At 43.2% G+C, this 22,462-nt stretch overlaps 1 protein-coding gene across 5 annotated transcripts in view; it reads left to right on the top strand.

The window, feature by feature from the left end:
* The window catches only part of PTPRT (protein tyrosine phosphatase receptor type T), a 491,783-nt gene extending 481,389 nt beyond the window's left edge, over positions 1–10,394 (top strand). For all 5 annotated transcript variants that reach the window (XM_058036502.1, XM_058036501.1, XM_058036499.1 and 2 more), the window contains 3 exons: positions 1,268–1,431; positions 2,346–2,481; positions 3,618–10,394. In XM_058036502.1, coding sequence (XP_057892485.1) covers positions 1,268–1,431; positions 2,346–2,481; positions 3,618–3,671 — 354 coding nt within the window. In that variant the 3' untranslated portion in view covers positions 3,672–10,394. The remainder of the gene's footprint in view (positions 1–1,267; positions 1,432–2,345; positions 2,482–3,617) is intronic.
* The last annotated feature ends 12,068 nt before the right edge of the window (positions 10,395–22,462 follow it).

The following is a 22,462-nucleotide window of genomic DNA, read 5'->3' as shown; positions in this document are numbered from 1 at the left end:
ACTGATAAACTGGTTGGATATCAGACACCTTCCTGTGTCCCAGGGGGGTGATAAAGCTGGTCAGAGCAAGGCTCTGTGGCTCTCAGATGGAGCTGGCCCATGGATGCAGGGCTGCAGGGTGGGAGCTGTGCACTCACAGCTCTCTGCACTCATCCATGTCCAACACCACTGCCAGCAAATTTGTGAGGATCCTTTCCCTCCTCAACCCCCAGAGAATTTCTGAGGGCTGCCTCTACTTCTTATGGCACAGCACAGAATTTATTGTATTTGACTTGTTTGTGCAGTTTGATGAAATTTGATTCTGGAAGCCAAATAAAGCTCCCATGCACTTGGTGTCTGCTTGGCTCTGTAACAATTGTTATCCAGGTTAGAGAAAAGGCCTTGTTTCTGCACTCTACCTGTCACCCTGTTTTTTAAAGTTCTTCTAAGCCTTCTGATGTTTACATTCTTGTAATGAACTTTCTCATGCACTTCATGTAAATAACTTATTGTTTTGCATTATTTTATGGAAAAGGAGAAATTTAATAGACTGTTAGTTTGTCATTGGAGAGGTGGCACTGTCATCCTCCAATCCGCTGTCATTTTTAGAAAACTATAAATGTTAGAGTCAGAAATTAAACACCCCTCTTTTTTACCTTGGGAAGTCCAGTGTCCACATCATTTTATTTTGTGTCCTAAAGCAACACTGTACCCAGCATGGAGAGCACCAGCACTGCTGGTGCAGGTGCAGAGGGGAGGCTGCTCTGCAAGCAGTGCTCCTGATAGAAAAAGATTTTAAAATCACAGAAAATTCAGGGAGCTAAAAAGAAAGTTAGGCTTAGTAGGCCCTGGGAAAATGTTAAAGGTAGGCCCTGGGAAATGTTGTATTTGCTGATCATATACTAAAAGAATAGAAGAAAGGATTTCATCAGAAGGCCAGCTAAGAATAGAATAGGAAAGAATGATAACAAAGGCTTGTGGCTGGGACTTTCTGTCCGAAGAAAGTTTTGTTAGAAACAGCTAACATAGGCCAGTCACAGATGCACCTGTTGCATTCCACAGCAGCCGATAACCATTGTTCACATTTTGTTCTTGAAGTCTCTCAGCTTCTCAAGAGGAAAAATCCTAAAGAAAGGATTTTTCATAAAAGATGTCTGTGAGATGAGAGGAATTTCCTGGGTTCCGACAGCACCGCTGCCACCCAGATCTCTTAATAAAAACGTAGAACCATAATAATTCAGTGATGGTGTGTTGGTGGTGGCTGGCCCTGAGCAGCTGTGTGTTGCAGCCGCAGGACGGGTACCGCATCGTGCAGCACCTGCAGTACATCGGCTGGCCGGCCTACAGGGACACCCCTCCCTCCAAGCGCTCCCTGCTCAAGGTGGTCCGGAGGCTGGAGAAGTGGCAGGAGCAGTACGATGGCAGAGACGGGCGCACCGTGGTCCACTGCCTGTGAGTAAGGGCTGGGGAATGGCTGCAGCATCACGTGTTGTGGGTTATGGCTCTAGGAATCCCCCAGGCTTCAGCTGGGGGAAAGGGAGTTAAAGTACATTTGTACTGCTAACTTCACACGCTTCTGCTTGTACTTAATGTACAACTTCAGGTACTAACTACATTTATAATAATAACCTCAAGTTGAATATTGTATTGTATTATAGTATCCTGGCCCAGGGATTTTGCTGATTGCAGTGAGAGATAGCTCCAAGAGCCCTGGTACGTTGTGGGTCTCGTGTCTGGAGCACAGACAGAGCTGAAGCAGCCCTGCCATGTACCCAGCTCTGATAACAGAGCTGCTGTGAGCCCAGAGCAGGGGTTTGCAGCACTGCAGTCCCTGAGCTCCCCTGTCCCTTACTCCAGGGGGACAGGGAAGCTCCCCTTATCCCTTAGTCCTTCCATCCCTGCCCCAGTTCTACAGGTTTCCACTTTCACAGACTCACAGAATGGATTGGGTTGGAAGGGACTCCAAACACCACTCAGTTCTAGTGGACTCCTTCCACTGTCCCAGGCTGCTTCAAGCCCTGTCCAACCTGGCCTTGACAATTCCAGGGATCCAGGGGCAGCCACAGCTGCTCTGGGCACCCTGTGCCAGGGCCTGCCCACCCTCAAAGGGAAGAATTCCTTCCCAATATCCCATCTATCCCTGCCCTCTGGCAGTGGGAAGCCATTCCCCTTTGTCCTGTCACTCCATGCCCTTGTTCAAAGCCCCCCTCCAGCTCTCTTGGAGCCCCTTGAGGCACACAAACCCTTGAACATCAGAGACCTTCCATGTGTCGGCAATCTCTCCATTAGAGACCTGTCCATGGGCTGTGTGCTGTCCTTGCCCCAGCCTCACCAGCCCCTCCTTGCCCTGTCTGTCCCTCTGCCAGGAACGGTGGTGGTCGCAGCGGCACCTTCTGTGCCATCTGCAGCGTGTGTGAGATGATCCAGCAGCAGAACATCATCGACGTGTTCCACATAGTGAAAACGCTACGGAATAACAAATCCAACATGGTGGAGTCACTGGTAAGGCTTCTTCCTGCTCATTCCCCATCCAGTGTGTGGGCAAGGGACTTCGGGATAGGTAAAAAATGTCAAAATTAGTTCAGGATGAATCAAAATGAATGGGAACATGGAGACACCAGAGTTAAAACTGGTCCTGTTTTAGCATGTTCAGTGAATCTTCCTGCTTCTCCTTCTGAGAAGAGGGGATGCCCAGGCAGAGAGGTGGACACTGTGTCCCATGCCCAGCCACCTCAGGAGCTCAAACCCCACAGATCTGTCACCATGGCTGTGGGAAGAGTGAGATTTGTCCTCCTGTCCATGCAGGGGTTTGTCCTCCTGTCCATGCAGGGATTTGTCCTCCTGCCCAGCCCAGTGCTGGGTGCTGTGACACATCTTGAAACCAGGAAAGGAGAACAGTCCCGCCTCAGGCCTGGCTCCCTGCAGCCCAGGAGATTAAACTGTCCTGAATTCAGTCATCTCCATCCATCACTCTGAGCTCATGCCTCAGAAGCAACATGTGCAGTGAGGGCTGGAGGCAAATAATGAATGGTCCAGACTGGGGCTGTCTCTTTGAGTGCTTTTCTCTGCCTTTGATGACACCATCTCCCAGCCATGCTTGCTCAGGATCACTCAGAAACACAACCAGTGTTTGCCTGCTCCTGCCAAAGGGTATAAGAGAGAGGGAGGAGGTAGTTTTTCTTGTAGGACGAGGCTCTGAGGAATTTTCCCATATCCTAATGTGTGACAGTGTTCACAGGGGTCTCAGGTTTAGGGAAGAGACGAGGATCTGACTCCATGTTTCAGAAAGATTAATTTATTATTTTATGATATATATTACATTAAAACTATACTAAAATAATAGAAGAAATTATTTCCTCAGAAGGCTAGCTAAGAATAGAATAGCAAAGAATGATAACAAAGGTTTGTGGCTCGGACTCTCTGTCCAAGCCAGCTGACTGTGATTGGCCATTAATTAAAAACAGCCACATGAGACCAATCACAGATGCACCTGTTGCATCCCACAGCAGCAGATAATCAATGTTTACATTTTGTTCCTGAGGCCTCTCAGCTTCTCAGGAGGAAAGATCCTAAGGAAAGGATTTTTCATAAAAGATGTCTGTGACACTAATGCCATTCCTTTGTGTCCTCTCTTTCAGGAACAGTATAAATTTGTATACGAGGTTGCACTGGAATACTTGAGTTCCTTTTAGCCCAGCCAAGGGAGGGGACCCCACGATGTGCCAGACCCCAAACTCTGGTGGATGCTTCTCCCCTGTCCCACACTGGAAGGCAGTGACAAGTGTGGGGAGGAAAACTTCTCCTGCCTTCTCAGCAAGAGACTGAGGTTGCAGAGACCTCGCTGGAAGGAGGAGGCAATGCCTGTGTGTGCTGCTGCCTGCTTTCTATGGGAACATCTACTGCTTCTTAAATAACTTACTGTAAAAATTAGCAACGTGGGAGACAGGCTGAAAGACTGGACTTTCTAATCCCCTCTGACTTCTCTCCTCTTTTGGATTGTGTTTTTGTTCTGCTTGCTGCAGAGAGGGGAAGGAATGAAACCCTTAGGAAATTCTCTTTTAAATGTCTCCTTTTTAATTTATAATTTTGTTCTCAAATCCCAGCCTTTTAATTTTTTAATTTCATGCAGCAGTCATTTGGGAAAAATGAGATAGCCATAGGGGATACATGAAATGTTTCATTACAATTTGTCTACCTTATCTGTTTCCTTTTATTTGTTTTTCCTAATGAAAGGGCCAACACACACATATAAAAAACAAAAAGACTATGCTGGAATTCTCTTCCCAAATGTAGTCGTCCCTTTAAGCATGAAAATAGATGGTGGAGATGAGAAGCTGTACATGGATCCACTGCCTCCACAGAAATATTTCCTCCCAGTTTCTGCTCAACTTCAGGGCTGTGCATGACCCAGTTCCATCCCTCTGGTCTGTGTCCTTTCACTGCTGGTGAAGCTGCTGAGGAGTTTCCCAGCCACTTGGACCTGAAAGTTAAATATTTGCATCAACAAATGGCATTCATCTGGCAACTTTGGTGATTTGGTCACCACATTTCCCAAGTATTGCTGGGGTGCAGTGTGTCTGACAAACAGGGTATGAAGTAGGTATTATTGCTCATATACTATGTATGACTATTTTTTATTTATTATTTGTATTACTGTAGAACTTAGGAGCCCTAGTCACGCCAGGAGCCTGCTGAACCAGGCACTGTGCAGGCAGACAGCAAAGAAAGTTCCTGCTCAAGAGTTTCAAAGTCTGAAGTTCTTAAAATTGAGTTTGGGCAAGATTTCCTCACTATTTCCAGGAACCTACAAGCTTCAAAATTGTAACCCATTGGAGCTGTAGGAAAGGTGATGTACATACACAGAAACCTGTAAAGAGAAGTGTTAGCCCAGCACAGCAAACAGAACTTCTCTTCTTAAGCAAAACAGCTTTTGTTTTATTCTGCAAAAATGCCTGTGCAAGTCTCCTTCTCTGAAACAAGCACCAGATGTGTTTTGCCATGGTTGTGGACCTCATTCTGACTTCTTAGCAGCCAAGAAATTGCTTTTCTGAAAAAGTATGTTTAAGTAGTTAATCACTAAGGTCTGCAGGGTAATCTTGGGGAAAAAATAATTGAATGAGCAAGGCTTTACAATAATTAGTATTTCAATTTAGCCATTTATTTATCTTGAGGGTGCGGGATATGAGGTTGCTCTGTGTGTAAAATGGATTCTGGGGTGTAGGTTCTCTAAATTCAGACTTGCTAAAGGATAGACTGGAGGTAAGAGTTGAAGGAAACTTCAATTTTCTTATCACCCTGTAGTTTTCCACCCTCAGGTAAATCCTCAGAGGCTGCTGAGAGCTCTGTCCTGGCACAGAGCGTGCCACAAGTTCAGGATGTTTTGCTAATTCTGTCTGTGAATTCAAAAGGCGCCTCTGCTTCACGGCCATTCTTTCTTCAATAGTCACACCCTCACCTTGACCAGGAGGGATGGAAATGAAAACTGGCAAAAGCAGCTCTCAACTCAGCCACAAACCAGTACCCAAGCAAACCATTGCCATCCACCAGGACCTGCACCAGCCCAGGGAAGGATGCTTGGAGTTTCATTAATACCCCTCTTGATAAGCAAAGGATGCTGAACCACCTGGGGTTTCTCTAAAGAGCTTTGGATTCTTGTCTTTAATACCATGAAGGTCTTAACTGATCATGAACCACCTTCTCACAGGAGCCTCTGTGCTGTTTCTGGTTGGTCCTTTCTGCTGCCTGCAAAAAATCAACTTTAGTTCCAGTTGGGGCTGTCAAGTGACTTGTCTTTATTTATGCAACAACACAATTCAGCAGGAAAAATAAGTAGAAGGCAAAGTGAAACTAGGAGATAAAAGTGAGAGGACAAGGATAATATTTGTGTTTTGATTACAGGTGGCTGGGTGGAACAGTGTAGGTCAGGTGCTGGGAGAGAAAAGGGAAGAGGGAATTCTAATCCCAGGATGGGATTTTTCAACAACTGCCTAGGTATGAAGAAACTACAAGTCAGCAAAGTGTTTTTGACTCTGCTGACTTCAGAAAGCCAAGGGGAACCACTCCCTGTGGATAATATAGAAATATTAATTAGTAATTAGCATTCTGTTAATTTTACACAGAAGGTAGCACAGTGACAGCTGTCCCTGGTGACTTAGGGGAGTGCAGCCAGCACCGAGGGTGACAGCTGGGCTAAGGGAACAGGGAGGTACAGAAATGCCACTATCACTGAGGTGTGAAGTGTAGGAGGTAATTTAGGCTTAACTTATGAGAAAGTGGATTGAAATGCCAGAGTTAGGCCCACAGGAGGGGTGTGTGAGTGAGGGGAAGGATGTGTGGGATGAGCAGAGCAGAGCAGCGCTGGCAGTGCAGTGCTTTAGGGTCTGGAGGTGGGTTTGCATGTGTTTTAAGGTATGAAAACTACTAAAGGGTCAGGTACCTGTATCAGCTGGCCCACAGCAACTCCCTGGGTGCTCAGCCCTCTGCAAAAGCCAAGTGATGTTGGCACAAACTGCAGGGAAAGGTATTTAAGCTAAATTTTACATTTGGTAGGAGCTCGATGCAAATGTTGGTTCCCACAGCCCAACTGTTAGTCACAGCTTATTATGTGGCCACTCAACCATGTGTGTGAACTTGCTAATGTCCAGCCTAAAACCCATATGGGAAGATGCTCAGCAGACACTGCAGATTGTGTTGCCAAATTGTTATAAATTCCTGCAGTTACAGTGCTTTTGGGGGACTGACCCAGCTCCAGTCTGTGTTGGCTCAGGGATCTTCATGCTGTTCCTCCCTGCACAGTGCATATATGCCAAGTGTGAATTAATGATGAAGGGAATTGTGTGGAAAAGCTCACTTTAAATCACTTTATTACCTTGAGGTTGTTTAAACCCTAGAGAACAGCCCATAGTGAAGTAGGTAATGTGTTTGAAGCAAGATTATGGGTGATGGGTTTGTTTTCATGGGGAAAGAAAGGAATTATGAGATGAGATAACGGAGGTTTTCTCACTCCTGGAAGGATTAATAGTCAGTGTGAGCTTTTCAGCCTAAGCATCCCCTGCTGTGGATGAAAAGTGATAATGTGCAGTCAAAATAAGGTGAATTCCTCAGTGACTGAATCTTAGGCTGGAAAAAATAATCACATTGACAATATTTGAATGGACATAATGAAGATGAACTTATTCCCATGGAGACATCCTTCAGAGGTGAGGGGAACTGTTTGTGATAGCAGAGTTGGTGTAAAGTTTGGAATGGAATACAAGGAAGTAGAAACAGGTGGTTTGGGGTCATTATCTCATATAGGGGGTCAAAAACATCTTAAATTATTATTGGTGTAACTGCAGCAATGAACTCCCCTGGTTAGCAGGAGTTTCTAGCCTTCTATTCTGGAGCTGTAACTCCCTAGGAAAACAACAACAATAAAAAGTCCAGTAGCCACATGGACCCCACAGTAGTAAATTTAAGCCTGTGGGTGCTAGAGTGGCTTTTCCATTTACTTTCCACAGGCCCTGCAGCAGCAGTTTGTGGGATTTCCCTTGGGAATCTCAAGCCAGGGATTTCTGGTCACTGCTCTTGGTGTGCTGCAGAGTCAGAGGAAGGAGAGAGGCTCCTGCAGAGGGTGGTTCAGGAGGCAGTTAAACCAGTTTTCATCTGGAAGAAAAGGAAAGGAGAAGAAATCTCCTTTGGGAGGAACCAAATATTGGAGGAAAAAGCAAATGAAATGGATCCTGGAACAGGTAGGAAATTTGCACCTTGCTCTCTCTCTCTGATTCTTGCACAGCTGCTCTCATCTCACTCTCCTGAGTTCCTGCCAAGATCATAAAAAACACATAATGTCACATTCCCTGCTGTGGAGATGGAGCACTCGGAGTGTGACAGAGGGAATAAATCCTGAGGGACAAAGATAAAAGAAGATTTGCTCAAGAGAGGAATCTTCAAATATGAGGTGCTTCTATCTGTCACACTTGCAGAATTTTTAGTGAAGTCACAGAGCAGTGCACAGTCCTGGCATGGTCCTGGATGGGCAATGTGGTGGAAAAGTTCCCCTTGGAAAACTTCATTGTCCTGTAATAAATGTGAGCAATCCACTCCATGACGTTGGCAGCACAGTTAATTTTTGTGATCACTCCAGCCAGTGAAAGGGGCATCTCAAGATGGTGTGAAACTGCTGCATTTTCATTTGAGAATCTTTAATTTGTCTTAAGTGTACAAAAGACAGTCAACCCCATTTTTTCTTTTTTTTTTAGGAAAATAAAGGGGGCCATGTGGCAAAAGTGGCAACATTTATTAAGTGGCAACATTTATTCAGCATAACCACTGCCACTGGGTCAAAAATTCCATATTCCTGCTGTGTGAGGGCAGAACAAAGCACTGCAGCTGCCCTGCCCAGACAGAGGAACAGGAGGAGCCAGCTAAGTCAGAGAGACAGATGTGAGCAGTGAGGATCCTGTTAACCCTCCTGTGCTCCTGCTTATTTAGATTGCAGTCTTCAATAGCCATACATACATAATATACAATTTCAATGCAAGTGCTCTTTCTTTCCCTGTTCCCAAAAATACCTCCAGCTCTTTTTCCTCGAGGGTGAGCCAACAGCACAGCGAGCAAAGCCCGATTTCTGCAGTTTTGGCAAGGACCACAAGGAAAATCCATCATGTATTATCTGTTCATTGACTTGGAAAAGGTATCAATCATCTGCCTCATATGCATACTTGAAGAATGTACAATTTGCTCAAACTGTCAAGCAGAATCATACATTTTCATATACCACCAAATCCTGGTGGTACAGAGTGTGATGGAAAGAAAAAAAAAAAGAGGCAAAAACTTGCTGACTTCCAGTGACCTCTAATCTATAACCATTAACTGCTGTGTTAAAATATTTTAAAAGTTTCCCTTGTGAAAAAAAAAAATAAACTATGTTCAGAATATCCTACAGTTTAATGTTGGACTAGCAGAAGGTGAAAACCTGGCAGCTTTTCCAGTTTGTAAAAACATGAGGGATCTAAATCAGTCTTTCCATCCTCATCCCAGTTCATGCAGCAGATTTTCCACCACTATTCTGTTTTCAACCTGAGCCTTAAAAGACAAACTAATGCAGCAGACTGAATGCCAGATGCTGGTGTTCCCATAGTGTTTCCTGGTAGGGGGGAAAAGATTTAAAAGGATGAAAAGGGAAAAGAACAAGCTAAAATGGTTTTTCTTGGAATTCAATTCAATGAGCTATTTCTGAGCAGTATAAACATGAGCCAGTCCATGGCACTCTGGAGGTACAGGGTGAAGATGCTGTTGATGTCCCTTAGGGATCAATCCTGGTATTTCATATATAGGTGCACAAGAGGTGCCTATATATGAAATATCAGGATTGGTCCTGATATTAGTGGTTCCTTTAGTGGAGGCAATTGTCACAGAAGTGTTTCAGTGGGAATCTGTTACCCTGCAATGCCACCCTTTGGGACACCCTGTGAGACACCTCAAGTGTGTTGCACTGGATGGATTTCCTTGTGTGAGTACATCATCTTTCAGTGAGGAAATCCCCAGGAACTCTTCTTTGTGTGAAATAATGGAAAGGAGTGTCTTTTGGGGGACGGAAGAGGAAGTGGGGCCAGCACTTTACAAGCTTTCATTAATTTAGGTAATCAGAGACTCCCCAGGACAAACACTGCTCGGTGTTTCACATTGCTGACAGTCAAACCAAACTTCATGTGCTGGACTTCCATGTACCTGGAGCAGAACTGGAATTACCCCCTCATTGCCCTTCTAGCCCTTTCCTGCATTGCCAGCATTTAAACACTGTACTTCTATGCCAAAACTTTGAGCTGCATCCTTAACATCCCCCTTAACCCACCCCGACTAACCGCAGTGACAGAATTCACTCCCACCCCGATTTAATCTCCTGCGGGCACCCAGGTGTGCCAACATCGCTTCTTGCCAGCCTTGCCACCTCCTCAGAGGGCAGTGGCTGCCTCTGGCTGAGCAGTGTGCCATCCCAGCCCCCTGGATGTGTTTTTGGGCAGGGAGGAGTGCTGCTGCATGAGAGGAGTCTCTGCTGATGCGGTGCTGCCGCCCCCTCTGCTCCCCCTCGGCCTTTATGGATTACTGGTGAAACTCACTTGTACAGTTTGGATGTTTGATAGATAAAGCACGTATGAAAAAACACAAAAAAAGGAAAAAAATATAAATACAAAACTCTCAACACTGTGCATTCAGTGTCTTTTCTTTCTAGCTTAAAAGAAGGAAGGTAAATAATGTCAAGTCAATGAATATCAGATATATTTTTTGACTGTACATTACAGTGAAGTGTAATCTTTTTTTTACAACTGCGAGTCCATCTTATTTATTCTTGTAAATGTTCCCAGACAATGTTTGTAATATGGGCTGTGTTGCAAATCCATAAAATAAATCTGTGATCTGAGATTAATGTTTTACTAAGAGACTCTTGTACTTGTGCCTTTTCTTTGGACTTAGAAGAGGCAAGGCATTGTGAGCAGCACTGCTGGAAATGATGGGGTGATTGCATGACAAAAAATAAGACCAGCATCTTGTCACAGTGATGGGCTTTGCATCATGGTTGTCATTCAGGAGATGAAGAGCAAAAAAGAGAATTCAGCAGGCACGTCAGCCTAGCTGCAGATTTTGTGTCAGTCCTCTCAGAAAGCCTGTGGATGTGAGCTAAGTAGTTTTGAAAATTACAGTCTTAGCAGCATGGGTTAGAGCAAAGCTTGTTTTTGCAACTTTTTCTCTCTAACAAGTATTACTCTATTGTTTCCTTGGCACTCAGTGCTGAATGACAATTGCTGATAGGTTCCTGAGATTTTTCTGATAGTTTCTATAGATGGACTGTGCTGGTTCAGCTAGGGTAGAGTTAATTTCCTTTCCAGTGGCTGGTTTGGGGCTGGGGTTTGGGTTTGTGCTGAACACAGGGCTGATAATACAGATATTATTGTTATTGCTGAGCAGGGATTGCACAGAGCCCAGGGCTTTCCTCATACAGTCAGCTGGAGTCTGGGAGGAGACTCAACCAGGACAGGTGACCCAAACTGACCAAAAACAAGCCCCAGACCATGTGACATCATGCATGAAGTGGGAGAGGAAGAAAGAAAAGGGGAATATTTGGAGAAATGGTGTTTTTCCTCCCAAGCAACCAATTAGTGTGACGGGGTCCTGCTCTCCTGAGGATTGTTGAACCTGCCCAGCCATGGGAATGAGGAATGAACCCCTTGTTTTGCTTTCTCCTTGCTTGCACAGCTTTTGATTTATCCTGTTTTTATCCCAACCCACAAGCTTTGTGGCTTTTACCCTTCCCATTCCCTCCCTGATCCAGCTGGAGTGGGGTGAGTGAGCGACCAAGGGGGGCTTGGCTAGTCCCCCTTGCTGGGACTAAACCATGACACAGAACCATGGAAATCACAGAATCATGGAATATCCTGAGCTGGGAGGGACCCCCAGGATCAGCCAGGGCAGCCCCAGCCCTGCACAGACACCCCAACAGCCCCACCCTGGGCACCCCTGGCAGCTCCTGGAGCTCTGGCAGCCTCGGGGCCGTGCCCATTCCCTGGGGAGCCTGGGCAGTGCCAGCACCCTCTGGGGAAGAGCCTTTCCCTGGTGTCCAGCCTGAGCCTCCCCCAGACAGTTCTGTGCCATTTTATTGAGTCCTGCCACTGGTGACAGCACTGAAGAGCTCAGAGCTGCCCCTCCTCTGCTCCTTGTGAGGATGGTGAAGATCTCAGCGAGGTCTCCCCTCATCTCCTCCTCTGCAGGCTGAACAAACCAAGGCACTCAGACATGGAAGGGATTTTGTGCTGCCAGACCCAAGCAGTGGATATGGGTGTCAGCAGTGAGTGTTTCCATGTTTCCTAGCACACATTTCCCACGTGTTCATCAACAGACACCCAAGGCAGTGCTTGGCCCCTTCAGTCAGTGCCAAGCAGTAGATTGTAGGAAAGGGAGTAGATGAGGCTGCCCTGCTCTGAAAACCTCTTTATTCTAAGAACACAAGCAGGAGTGCATTGAGATTCACAGCTTAGGGTGTGAATCAAAACAGGGTAGTCCAGCCATGCCACACCTGTATAGCCCACCTGTGGTAAAAATTGCTCTTTTAGAAATCATCTATTACTGAAAAATAAAATATAAATTAAAATAAGTCTTATTGACAAGAATACATAGTTCTTGTTTTTGTTAGAGGAATTGGAGTCAATGATCCTTGTGGCCCCTTCCAACTCAAGCTTATATATGATTAAAGCACTGTACATGTACCTTGGAAGTGTAATTTATTATTCCTTTCTGTATCATTATTTTATTTTGAAAATATTTAATTTTAATTCTTCATTGGTATGAAAAAAGCTCGGGGTGTTTGGCTCAGATATGAGTGTTTTGCTTTTTTTTATTGGCCTGATGAAGCAAATTCCCCATCTTAATTGTGGTGAACACTCAGATACAACTGTTTGTTTAAAGAGATCATCATAATGAGGTCAGACTATAAGAAACACCCTTCAGAGTTATTGTTATACCAGGAGGAGTGTTAAAAGAAAATGATACCAAAAAAAAATCTCCTCACTGAACTGTCAGACTGAGGGGAATTTTTACTGAGAGTCCCAACTGTGTGTAACAGAAACACAGTGATTAATTACAGTTCAGCTTGGCACTTCGTCCAAAATATTTTGCTGACACTTGATATTAACAACAGGTTGCATTTAGGGAAGGTAAACAGCAGAGACAGCTCTGCCATATTCCAGATGGTCTCATAAAAACCAGCACTGAGAAACAGCCCCAGATTCACCTTTCTGTCCCCTCATCTGCCCAGCACAAGGAAAACAATGGGATAAAGCTGCTGGGGAGGACAGGACAGATGGAAAAGCCCCAAACCCTCAAAGTGTTCCACACCCTGTTCCTGCTGCCGTGCTGATGTGTGCCAAGGTGTGAATGCACAGGTATTTCATGCAGGTCAGCCCCTGCCTGCAGCCAGCAGCTGCTTTTCCATCCATCCATCCATCCATCCATCCATCCATCCATCCATCCATCCATCCATCCATCCATCCATCCATCCATCCATCCCCTTGGCAGCCAGGATCTGGTGCAGGGTCTGCCAGGTTTGACAAACACTCTCTGCCTGAGCTGCAGATCTTTGTCTCTCAGGCTGAACCTTTAAATGCCAGCTCCCACGCTGAGCTGAGCACGCAGCTGCTGTTTTCCAGCTGACTCCAAAGCTGGGACTTTACTCAGGCTTGGTTGCTTATATGCTAGTTAGAAACACAAAATTGTTTAGATTGGAAAAGACCTTTAAGACCCTCAAGTCCAACCATTCCAACTCATTTTGCTGTAATTAAAAGTTTTCCATGAGTGTTGGGGTTATATTTGTTCTCCGCTGCAAGGAATGGTCTGGTTTGAATCTGCTCTACTGGGATCACAGGATCATAAATTTGTTTAGATTGGAAAAGCCTTCCAAGATCATTGAGTCCAACCCTCAATCAGCACTGCCAAGGCCACCACTAACCCATGTCCCCAGGTGCCACATCCACATGGCTTTTAAATCCCTCCAGGGATGGTGACTCCACCACTGCTCTGGGCAGCCTGTTACAGGATTTAATAACCCTTTTCCTGAAGCAATTTTTCCTAATTTCCAATCTAAACCTCCCCTGGCACAAGCTTGAGGCCATTTCCTCTTGTCCTATCACTTGTTACACAGGAGAAGACACCAAGTTGTCCAGCCCTAGAGAAGGAACACAAAAAAATGACCTTGATGGTGAGAAAAGGTCTCTCCAAAGGGTGAGTCTGTCTTGAATAAAGCAGCCTGAGGCACAGGGGTTGGGTTGTCCATTGAATGAGCCATTTTCCTCCACTGTTTGAGTTAGCTCAGGGACAAAAACCAATTCAGGCAACTAATTCTGAGATGGCTGCTTTATGTGAGATGTGAGGTGTGCTCTTATCAATAGATACCTGCAGGAAAATTACCTATGCCATAAATTAAAAGGCATAAAGACAGAGGAACAGATTTAATGCTTCTTGTTTGTACTTGGAAATTCTTCTGATCTATCTTGGCCATTTCACGTTCTCTTCTTCTTTCGTTGAGTCACATATTTGAAAAACAATTAAAAATCTCATTTATATTACTTTCTATTTATTTTATTATATCAACTTAAAATTCTACTCTGTGTTAATTTTACTGAGGTAGAACTTTAATTTGCAGAAGCTGAACCAAATAAAAAGACTTTTAGTCTTCCTCGTAATGACCTTGTTTCCTTGTGAGTTATTTCTCTGTCTATTTGGGAGTGTGTCATATTTCTCACTAAGAGTAGTTTTATAAATGGCTTGTAAAGGTTTACCCATAAAGTGTTTATATATATATATATATATTGTGAATCAGTAGCTACAGGGCTTTTATATTACAGGTCAATGGGGTTACTTAAAAGTCTGTAACATTTACTGATGTGTTTATAAACACTGATAATGTACTCTTTATGCCAAAACCAATATAATATTTATAGCCCTTTATTAGTGCATTGTAAATTATAGACTGTTGAGATAAACTATAACCTGGTGGAATTTTCAGCAACGTGGTGAAATAGCTTTTTTATTGCATATATAAATGGTTGTCTCTAAAACAACTGTGAGAAATAACCTGGCTTGCATAGAAAAATCAGTGAAACATACAGAACCTGATTCTGGAGATGGATAAACCCAGAAGTTTCCAGCAATTATCTTCTTAGCAGGATGAATGTGAGCCTTAGTCTGTGTAGGATCAGGAGACTGAGGAGCTTGTACTAAATACCCTTTTATTTGAAATTTCCAGAGGTGTTCCTGGGAGCATCCTTTCCCTTGTGTGTCATGGCTGAGTGTGCTGAGAAGGTGGCAGAAGGCAGCAGTTATTTCCTGAGTCTGTAACACTGGAAACACTGAGTTCAGCTCTCAGATTCACTGTGGATTCACCACTGCTTGTTGAGGAAGTTGTGTTGGTGGCACACAAAATGATGAGTTTACAATGTCCTTTCCTGGTCCAGTGCCTGAGCATGGGATATCACAATTGTGAGGTGAGACCTGGATGGATTTTTCTTCCAAGTAACGATCTGAATTTGAACTTGGCTCAGACTTTTTCCATCCATCCAGTCCTTGTAGGATGTCTGTAGGAGCATTGTGGGGGTAGGACGGTCAGGACAGACGGACAGGAGAGATCTCTGCAGCCAGGGCTGGAACTTGGGGTTTATTGCAAAGGGCCTGGGGGCAGGGCCCTGCTGGGAGCTGCCAGACACAGCTCAGAGCAGGCTGAGAGAGGAGAGGGGGAGAGAGTAAAAGGGTAAGAGAGTGAAGTTCCCGTTCCAATACCATAAATCTTCTGTGTTGAATATTCTGATTCTCACTAACCAATCTAGTACAAGATACAAATCCTACAGCATTTCCATACAGCCTATAAGAATCATTACATTACCACACTGTGTTACATTTTAAACCCTAAAAACTCCTCTCTGGGCCCCTTCTGCCAAGCCAGTGGGGTCTGCTCTGAGCCTTGGGCCTGTCTGCAAGCAGAGGGTGTTGTTCCATCAAAAGGGGATCACCTTCAGCTGGCCACAGCACTGTTTCCTTGTTGTTCCATAACTAAAAGATCTCAAAGCTTGCTTTCATTTCAATCTCGCTTATAGTTTCCATATTCTCAAAATCTTTTGCCAGACAATCATACTTAGAAAGCTTTCCTGTTTCATCTTCCCCAACAGACTTCTAACCCCCCAGCTGAGCATGCCAAGAGCACAGACAGAAAGAATCTCCATGCAGGATTGACACAGCCCAGCTCTGTGCATCAGTCTTGGAGATGAACCTGTTGGATCAGGGAAATTATTGTGTGTGTGTCTCTGTGTGTGTGTGTGCACTCACCTGTGTCCTCTCACCAACCTGGCCTAGTGGACCCCACTTCATGCAGGGACATTGGATTAGGTGGCTTTTAAAGGTCACTTCCAGCCCAAACTATTAAATAATTCTGTTACCTCCTCCCAAAAGCTGAGCATCTAAACCCAGCATGACTGCAAATCTCTATCAGCAGAGATTGCACAGCCCAGAGTGCTGACAATGAAAGAATGGCTTGTCTAGGAAAATGCTGGTGGAAGTGCAAAGATCCAAAATTATTGTTTATTCTAGTGCTATAGAACAATCTTGCAAGGAAAAATAGGCTCTGACAAAGGACGTAATGAGCAACCCCAGTTCTCTGTGCCTGTGTGTACATGCAGTTGAATTATAATTGCACCACGTGGCTGAAGGTGCACATTCGCCCCCTGTACCCAGCCAGTTCCCAGCTCAGCCTCTAACAGGAGAACATCACAACACGTGATACTCAGTCACTTGGGATGTGAAGGATTAGCTGTGGCCTGAGTCAAAATTAATATCAAAATCCCAAATAAGCACTTGGTTTGCTTTGTGTCTGCTCTGGATCCTAAGGAAATTGCTTTTTTTTTTTTTTTTCAGAAGCTGTGTGTAGAAATTACGTTGCTTTTTATGCATTTGTTTTTTGCTTATTCCATACCAGTGGTAGCACTGTCTCCATTGCTGCAGACAGAAACTTTGCTGAAGAATTTTGTGTGGTACAGGGGAAAGGTTGGTTTGATGTTTGGGGAGGGATTTATTCCTTCTAGTCACGCCAGTCATCCACACACCCTGTAACCCTGTAATCAGCACAACACTGAGAGCTGCTGCTTCCTCTTGTGCTGCTGAAAAAAGAGCCAAGTGCCACTATTCTGGTTTAGTAACATTTCTGCACCAAAGTCTAGAGCCTCAAAGTATTTTATAATGAATGAGACTTGCTATGTGTGCTCACTGCTTGCTGTGTTACTGGTACATGATCCTTTTGTTTGAATATAGCTCAATTCAGGCTTCACTGTCAAAAAATGCCATTTTCCTACCAGGTGTTGCAAAAAAATCCCCCCTAATTCTAGAATTCCTATCACCCTGCAGGACTGAAATGTGAATCTGGGGCTTGGCCCAAGCTCAGGGATGGAAAATGAGAATAAAGGAGCTCAAGGCTGTCTCCACACCTCTCAGATAAGGTGTAGCCTCTCACCATCCTCCCACCCTCAACTGTGGGCAGGATCCAAAGCAAATTGTCCCCTTCCTCCTCCTCCCACCCCTTTTTTTGGACAGAACAGCTGCAAAAACTTCCATTGTACCATGGACAAGTACTAAGTCAAAACTCAATTTGGGCTGTAAACATGCAAATAATTCTCTCTGACAAACTCCTGCTGCTGCTGCTGATTACATGAATCAACTTTGCAAGTCTGGAGATTTAATTTGTGCAAATTGCAGCTGGAAAACCATAGGACCAGGCTAAAAAGACAAGACTAACACTGCAGAAATACAAAGCAGAGAGTAGCTGGCTGGAAGAGAACAGATCTCTGTCAGTACCTGTTCTTTTAACAATTTGGGGGCTGAAAGGATGTTGAATAATGTCACAATTATGTACCTGCATCAGGATATGGGAAGAAAATTCCCTTTCTTGGATTCTGCTATGTTTTCTTTTTTTTGTCTGCAGCTTTTAAAGTGATTTTCCTGCTGTGGCCCATGCGTGAAAGTGTGGGAGCAGTGGCAAGCGTTGGAAAGCAGGGTCCATGAGGAGATCAGAGAGGGACGTTTCTTCCTGGGAATTGTACTGGATTTTTAGGGAGATAACTCCATCACTTCAGGATGTAATTATTTGCAATTTTCTCGCTCTTTCACAGACTTATGAGAAAAGGAGAGGCTTAGAAGTTATCAGTCCCAAAGCCAGCTCTGAGGTGTTGATAAGAACACGCTGCACCCTTTGAACCTGAGGGACAACCTGAAAAAAAGGGTATTACAGATGGATTTAACCTCTTTGGCAAATGCAGTGGAAAGATGGAAATGAAATGTTTTCCTAACACGTTCCATCCAATTTTAAACAACCTAAGCACTGAAATCACTTTCTGGTGCTTTGCCCTCCCCTGGTTTGGTGGTCCTCAATGGAAAGCAATTTTCTTTGGTCATTATGTCCTTGTGCTTGCCTAGATGGTGGGGCAGGCAATAGCACTGGATGTTCCAGCAGCCTGGGACATTCCTGGGCATTTGGATTAAATATCACTTTGATCTTGCTGGCCTTTTGCACCTCCACTTTGGGGCAATTCCGACTTTTTTTAAAATTTTATTATTTTATTTACAAGTTGTGTAAATACTGGCTTGTGTCAGGATGTGCTTCTTTATGTCCTCTATAGCTGTATGTCCTACATATATATATATATATATATATATATATATATATATATGTGTGTGTGTGTGTGTGTGTGTGTGTGTGTGTGTGTATACATATATATAACTTAAAAACACTACTTATATATGTAGGTATATAAGTATATGTATGTAGTATATAAGTATATTAATATATACTTATATAAGTATATATCACTTATATAAGTATATATTACTTATATAAGTATATATTACTTATATAAGTATATATTATATTATATTATATTATATTATATTATATTATATTATATTATATTATATTATATTATATTATATTATATTATATTATATTATATTATATTATATTATATTATATTATATTATATTATATTATACTATATTATACTATATACTATATATCTCTGAGCAGCAGAGGAGGCTACCAGGTGGTAAACAGAGAATGTATGTAAGTATATATTTATATATTTATATACTTTATATACTTTATATACTACAGTATACAAGTATATATATACTTATATACTACATATATACTTATAGATATTGTACATAAGTATATATATAGATCTATGTGTGTGAATAGATTTTATGCTACTTGTGGCTTAACCTAAACCTGCAACTTGTTATACAGCACACCACATATATCTATAGACAACTTGGAAGCTCTATTTACACACATATATGTGTTGTATATATAAATGTAAATACTGTTATGTTGCTTCCTGTGGGGTTATCCAGCAAGCTGGGTGTTATCTTGGAAATGCTCACTGGAGTGATACCTGGTGGAAAAGGGGTTTGTGGGGTTTCTTCATCATGACAGAAGCTACACTGTGATATGTTGGGAATTTTCTCCCATATTTTCCCAAACTTTGCTGTTTATTCTGTTTCCTTTAGAAATATCCACACTCCTGACCCACAAGGCTGAATCATTATGTGCCAATATCTTATAATCACAATGTAATATACACAAATTCAGGTCTGAAGTGTCCTGCACACCTTTATAGTGTTAAAAATAACCATTAAAACAAGGCTCAAACTCCCAGATATATTTAAATAGTTCAGGATCAGGTGGATGGGTTAACCCAGGTGTGCCAGGGCTGCTGAGGTGAGTTTTTCTTACAATCTCACACCTGAGTTGAGGGTGGAACCTCGCAGAGGCCAAGACCTCTTTTCCCTTCCTGCCATTCCCAGTTCCCAAGCATTCCCTTCAAGCTGGAAGCTGGGACTTTAATTCCCACCCCTCCTTTTGGAGGAATATCTGTGTTTTAGGAGGGGGCTGTGTTTGTACATCAGCATGGTGGGAGCTGTGTGCTGAGCAGCAGAGGAGGCTACCAGGTGGTAAACAGAGAATTTGAATTTCTGAAAGCTCTCCTAAACCTGTTCAAATCTCTGCACTGTGCAGATAAGGCCAAGCTCTTGTGTGAGCTGACACAGTCAGAACAAACTTCTGGCATATGCACAGCAGTTACAGAATTAGAATTGTAAAACACCTATTTCCCCTCTGCTTTCTTCTTTTTTTTTTTAATCAAGGTAGGAGCAAGTTTGAAAGGATGATTTGTGTTCTGTGTTTTCAGCTACAAACAAGAAAAAAAACAAGGGTTGGAAAGGAGGTGAGGTATCTGAGCAAACACAAGAAGTCTGATCTAATTAATCTGGTTGCCTCAAATGTCATCACTATTTTACCTCAAATACATTTTAGTCTCAGGATATTACAGATGTTAGTGTTGTTCAAATGAGGGGGAAAAAAAAACCATATAAACTCGTTCTCTGATGGATTCCTTCCTTCTGGGAAGGATTAACCGAAAATCTGTGCCTTAAATGACTTTTACCTTTATCTTGCTGATAAAAATTTACAATAAGAGGGAAGAAAGTGGATTTTTTTTTTTTTTTAATAAGTGGCTTGTTTGGGTTGGTACACGCAGGTGACAACAGGCACTGGTTCTGCCACCCTTCAGGACAGAGTTTGTTTCCTTTTCTTCCACAAGCATGTTGTAATCTAACACACTTAAAAACTTTGGAGACTCTGATTTCCACCCGGAGAACACCAACATATTTTAAAATTCAGGTCTAAAACACACACAAAGCAAGCATTGCTGTCCTGTAAGGACGCGCTGGGTGTCACTCAGCAAAACACCTCCCAGCAAACGCCACTCTCCATCTGCCTCCTTCCCTCCTTCCCTGAGCCAGGCTAATTGCAAAGCTCTGCCTTGTGTTTGATGTCCTGCCTCTAAAATCTCTGCCACGCTCTGGCTCTTGTTATAGCAATGCTGCAGGTAAGAAAAAGAAATGTATTAATGTAGTTTTTGATTGCAAAGGTGCTAATTTAGTCTGAAACTCAGGTATGGCAGTGCTACTTTAGAAATTTCTGCGTTGGAATTTTCTGGTTTGATGTTACAAAAACGACTTGAAAGGAATAGGAAAAATACTGTGTGTATAAGGTCAAGTGCATTATTCTCTGGTTGTGTTTTCAAAGCAAAATGCTGGGATGTATGAAGGTGGAGAGAGCAGGGCAGAACCTGGAAATGCTGTAACATGGGCAGAATCAGAGGAAAATGTGAAGGGACTGAGCAATTTCTTTAAAAACGTGGGCCACACGTTGTATCAGCTGGGTTGTAAAAACACCCTCCTGACTGTCAGTCAGGGTAGCAAACAAAGCTGTTCCCCTATGTGAAAAATGCGTATTTTATGATTGGCTTTTTGCAAATATTAAAATTAATATTATATGTGTTGTGTTAGAAAGTTATGCTGGATTAACTTTCTTAAGTAGTGTGTTAAATGTAGTTTTAGGTTATAAAAAACATTAAAATAGAAACTATGCTATGTAAGATACTTTTTTTAAAGAAAGGACTCACACTGAGATAGCAGCCACCTAAATCTTTCAGAGAAAGAGAATTTATTGCCCCATTATCAGAAGAAATGAACTTCTTCCTGCCTTGCTCAGCTCTGAAGACACCATCAGGATTCAGAGGAAGAAGCTGACACTGACCAGACAGAATCCTGTGTTTGAATGGAATTTATGCATCATGGATGAGGTGTATGAATATGCAACAGGCTGTTGCTTTTAAGGGTTAATCCTCTGTAAACATGGGCCCTTTTTCGGGTTTGTGCTGCCCAGAAAAAGGTACCCGGATGTCTGTAACTCTTTGTTTCTATTGTCTCACATTGTCCTAAATCCAAATTGTCCAAATTTTTATTACTCTAATTATATTATTGTTTTTATAACCATTTTATTACTATGAAACTTTTAAAATTTTAAAAGCAAGTGACTGCCGTTTTTCACACCCAGAACTGCTTTTACAAAAAGGGCCACAGCCCATGGGGAAAGGACCAAGGGAGACCCGTGGGCTGCCCTGGCCAGAGGTTCAGTGTGTGGGAGCTCACAGTGGGGCTGCACAGCTGGGGCAGCTCTTTGGGGGAGAGCAGCACAGAGGTTTATCCATCTGTGGATGATTTAAAGCATAAATATGCAATGGATAATTAGGCAGGAGGTGCCAAGGAGGCCACTCTGGGGTTCCAGTCTCTCAGTCCACCCTTGGTCACCAGTGATGCTCTGTGGGTGCCACCAAACCCATCAGTGTCACGAGGAGTGACTTTCTACTTCTGGTCTTGAGGGGGAATCCTTGAGTTCAGCAAAGGGGAAGAAAATGCCAATGACTGCCATTGTCACAGCACTCAGATATCAGCAGAAGAGGTGTTAAAAATTAACTAATGAGCATTGTTAACAAAAACAAAAATGCTGCTTCCAATCCAACCTTTGCTAGTTTCAGTTTTCATCTCTTTCAGCTCAATATATTGATTAAATCCTGACCAAAGCAGAAAATTATATATTTTTATTTTTAAAGAACATAAACAATAGCATTTTACAAATGCAGCCATTTCCTTTTGCCCAGAAGGAATGAGAATTTTGGCTCCCTGCACAAGATGCAGTTGCCAAATGGTGTTCAGCTACTGTCCCAGCTTTGTGATCCCCACAGCACTTATGCCCCCAAAAATTTAATCCTTCTGCTATTGTCTGCCTGTGTCTCTTCCTGAATTCATTTCCAAAACAGTTGGAGATGGGGACATCTGTTGGCTTTAAAACTTGCTGGATGACAGCTCAGCCTGACTTCCAGCATAAATGATCAGGGGAAGAACTGATTCTGCCAGGGAATGTGAGGTCCCACATCCTCACAAGAAGAATTCTGCTGAGCCTTGTCTAAGGCTGTTGTTCATTTTCTCCTGATATTAATTTACTCTGCTTGCTTAGCACTGCTAAGACTCTGCACAAACTTGGTTTTCTTTTGTCCCCCATTGCTCTGAC

The sequence above is a fragment of the Melospiza georgiana genome, chromosome 17 (assembly GCF_028018845.1).
Source record: "Melospiza georgiana isolate bMelGeo1 chromosome 17, bMelGeo1.pri, whole genome shotgun sequence".
In the NCBI taxonomy this organism is placed as follows: domain Eukaryota; kingdom Metazoa; phylum Chordata; class Aves; order Passeriformes; family Passerellidae; genus Melospiza; species Melospiza georgiana.
Note: the sequence above shows the minus strand (reverse complement) of the source record. Positions and strands in the feature narration are given on the sequence as shown.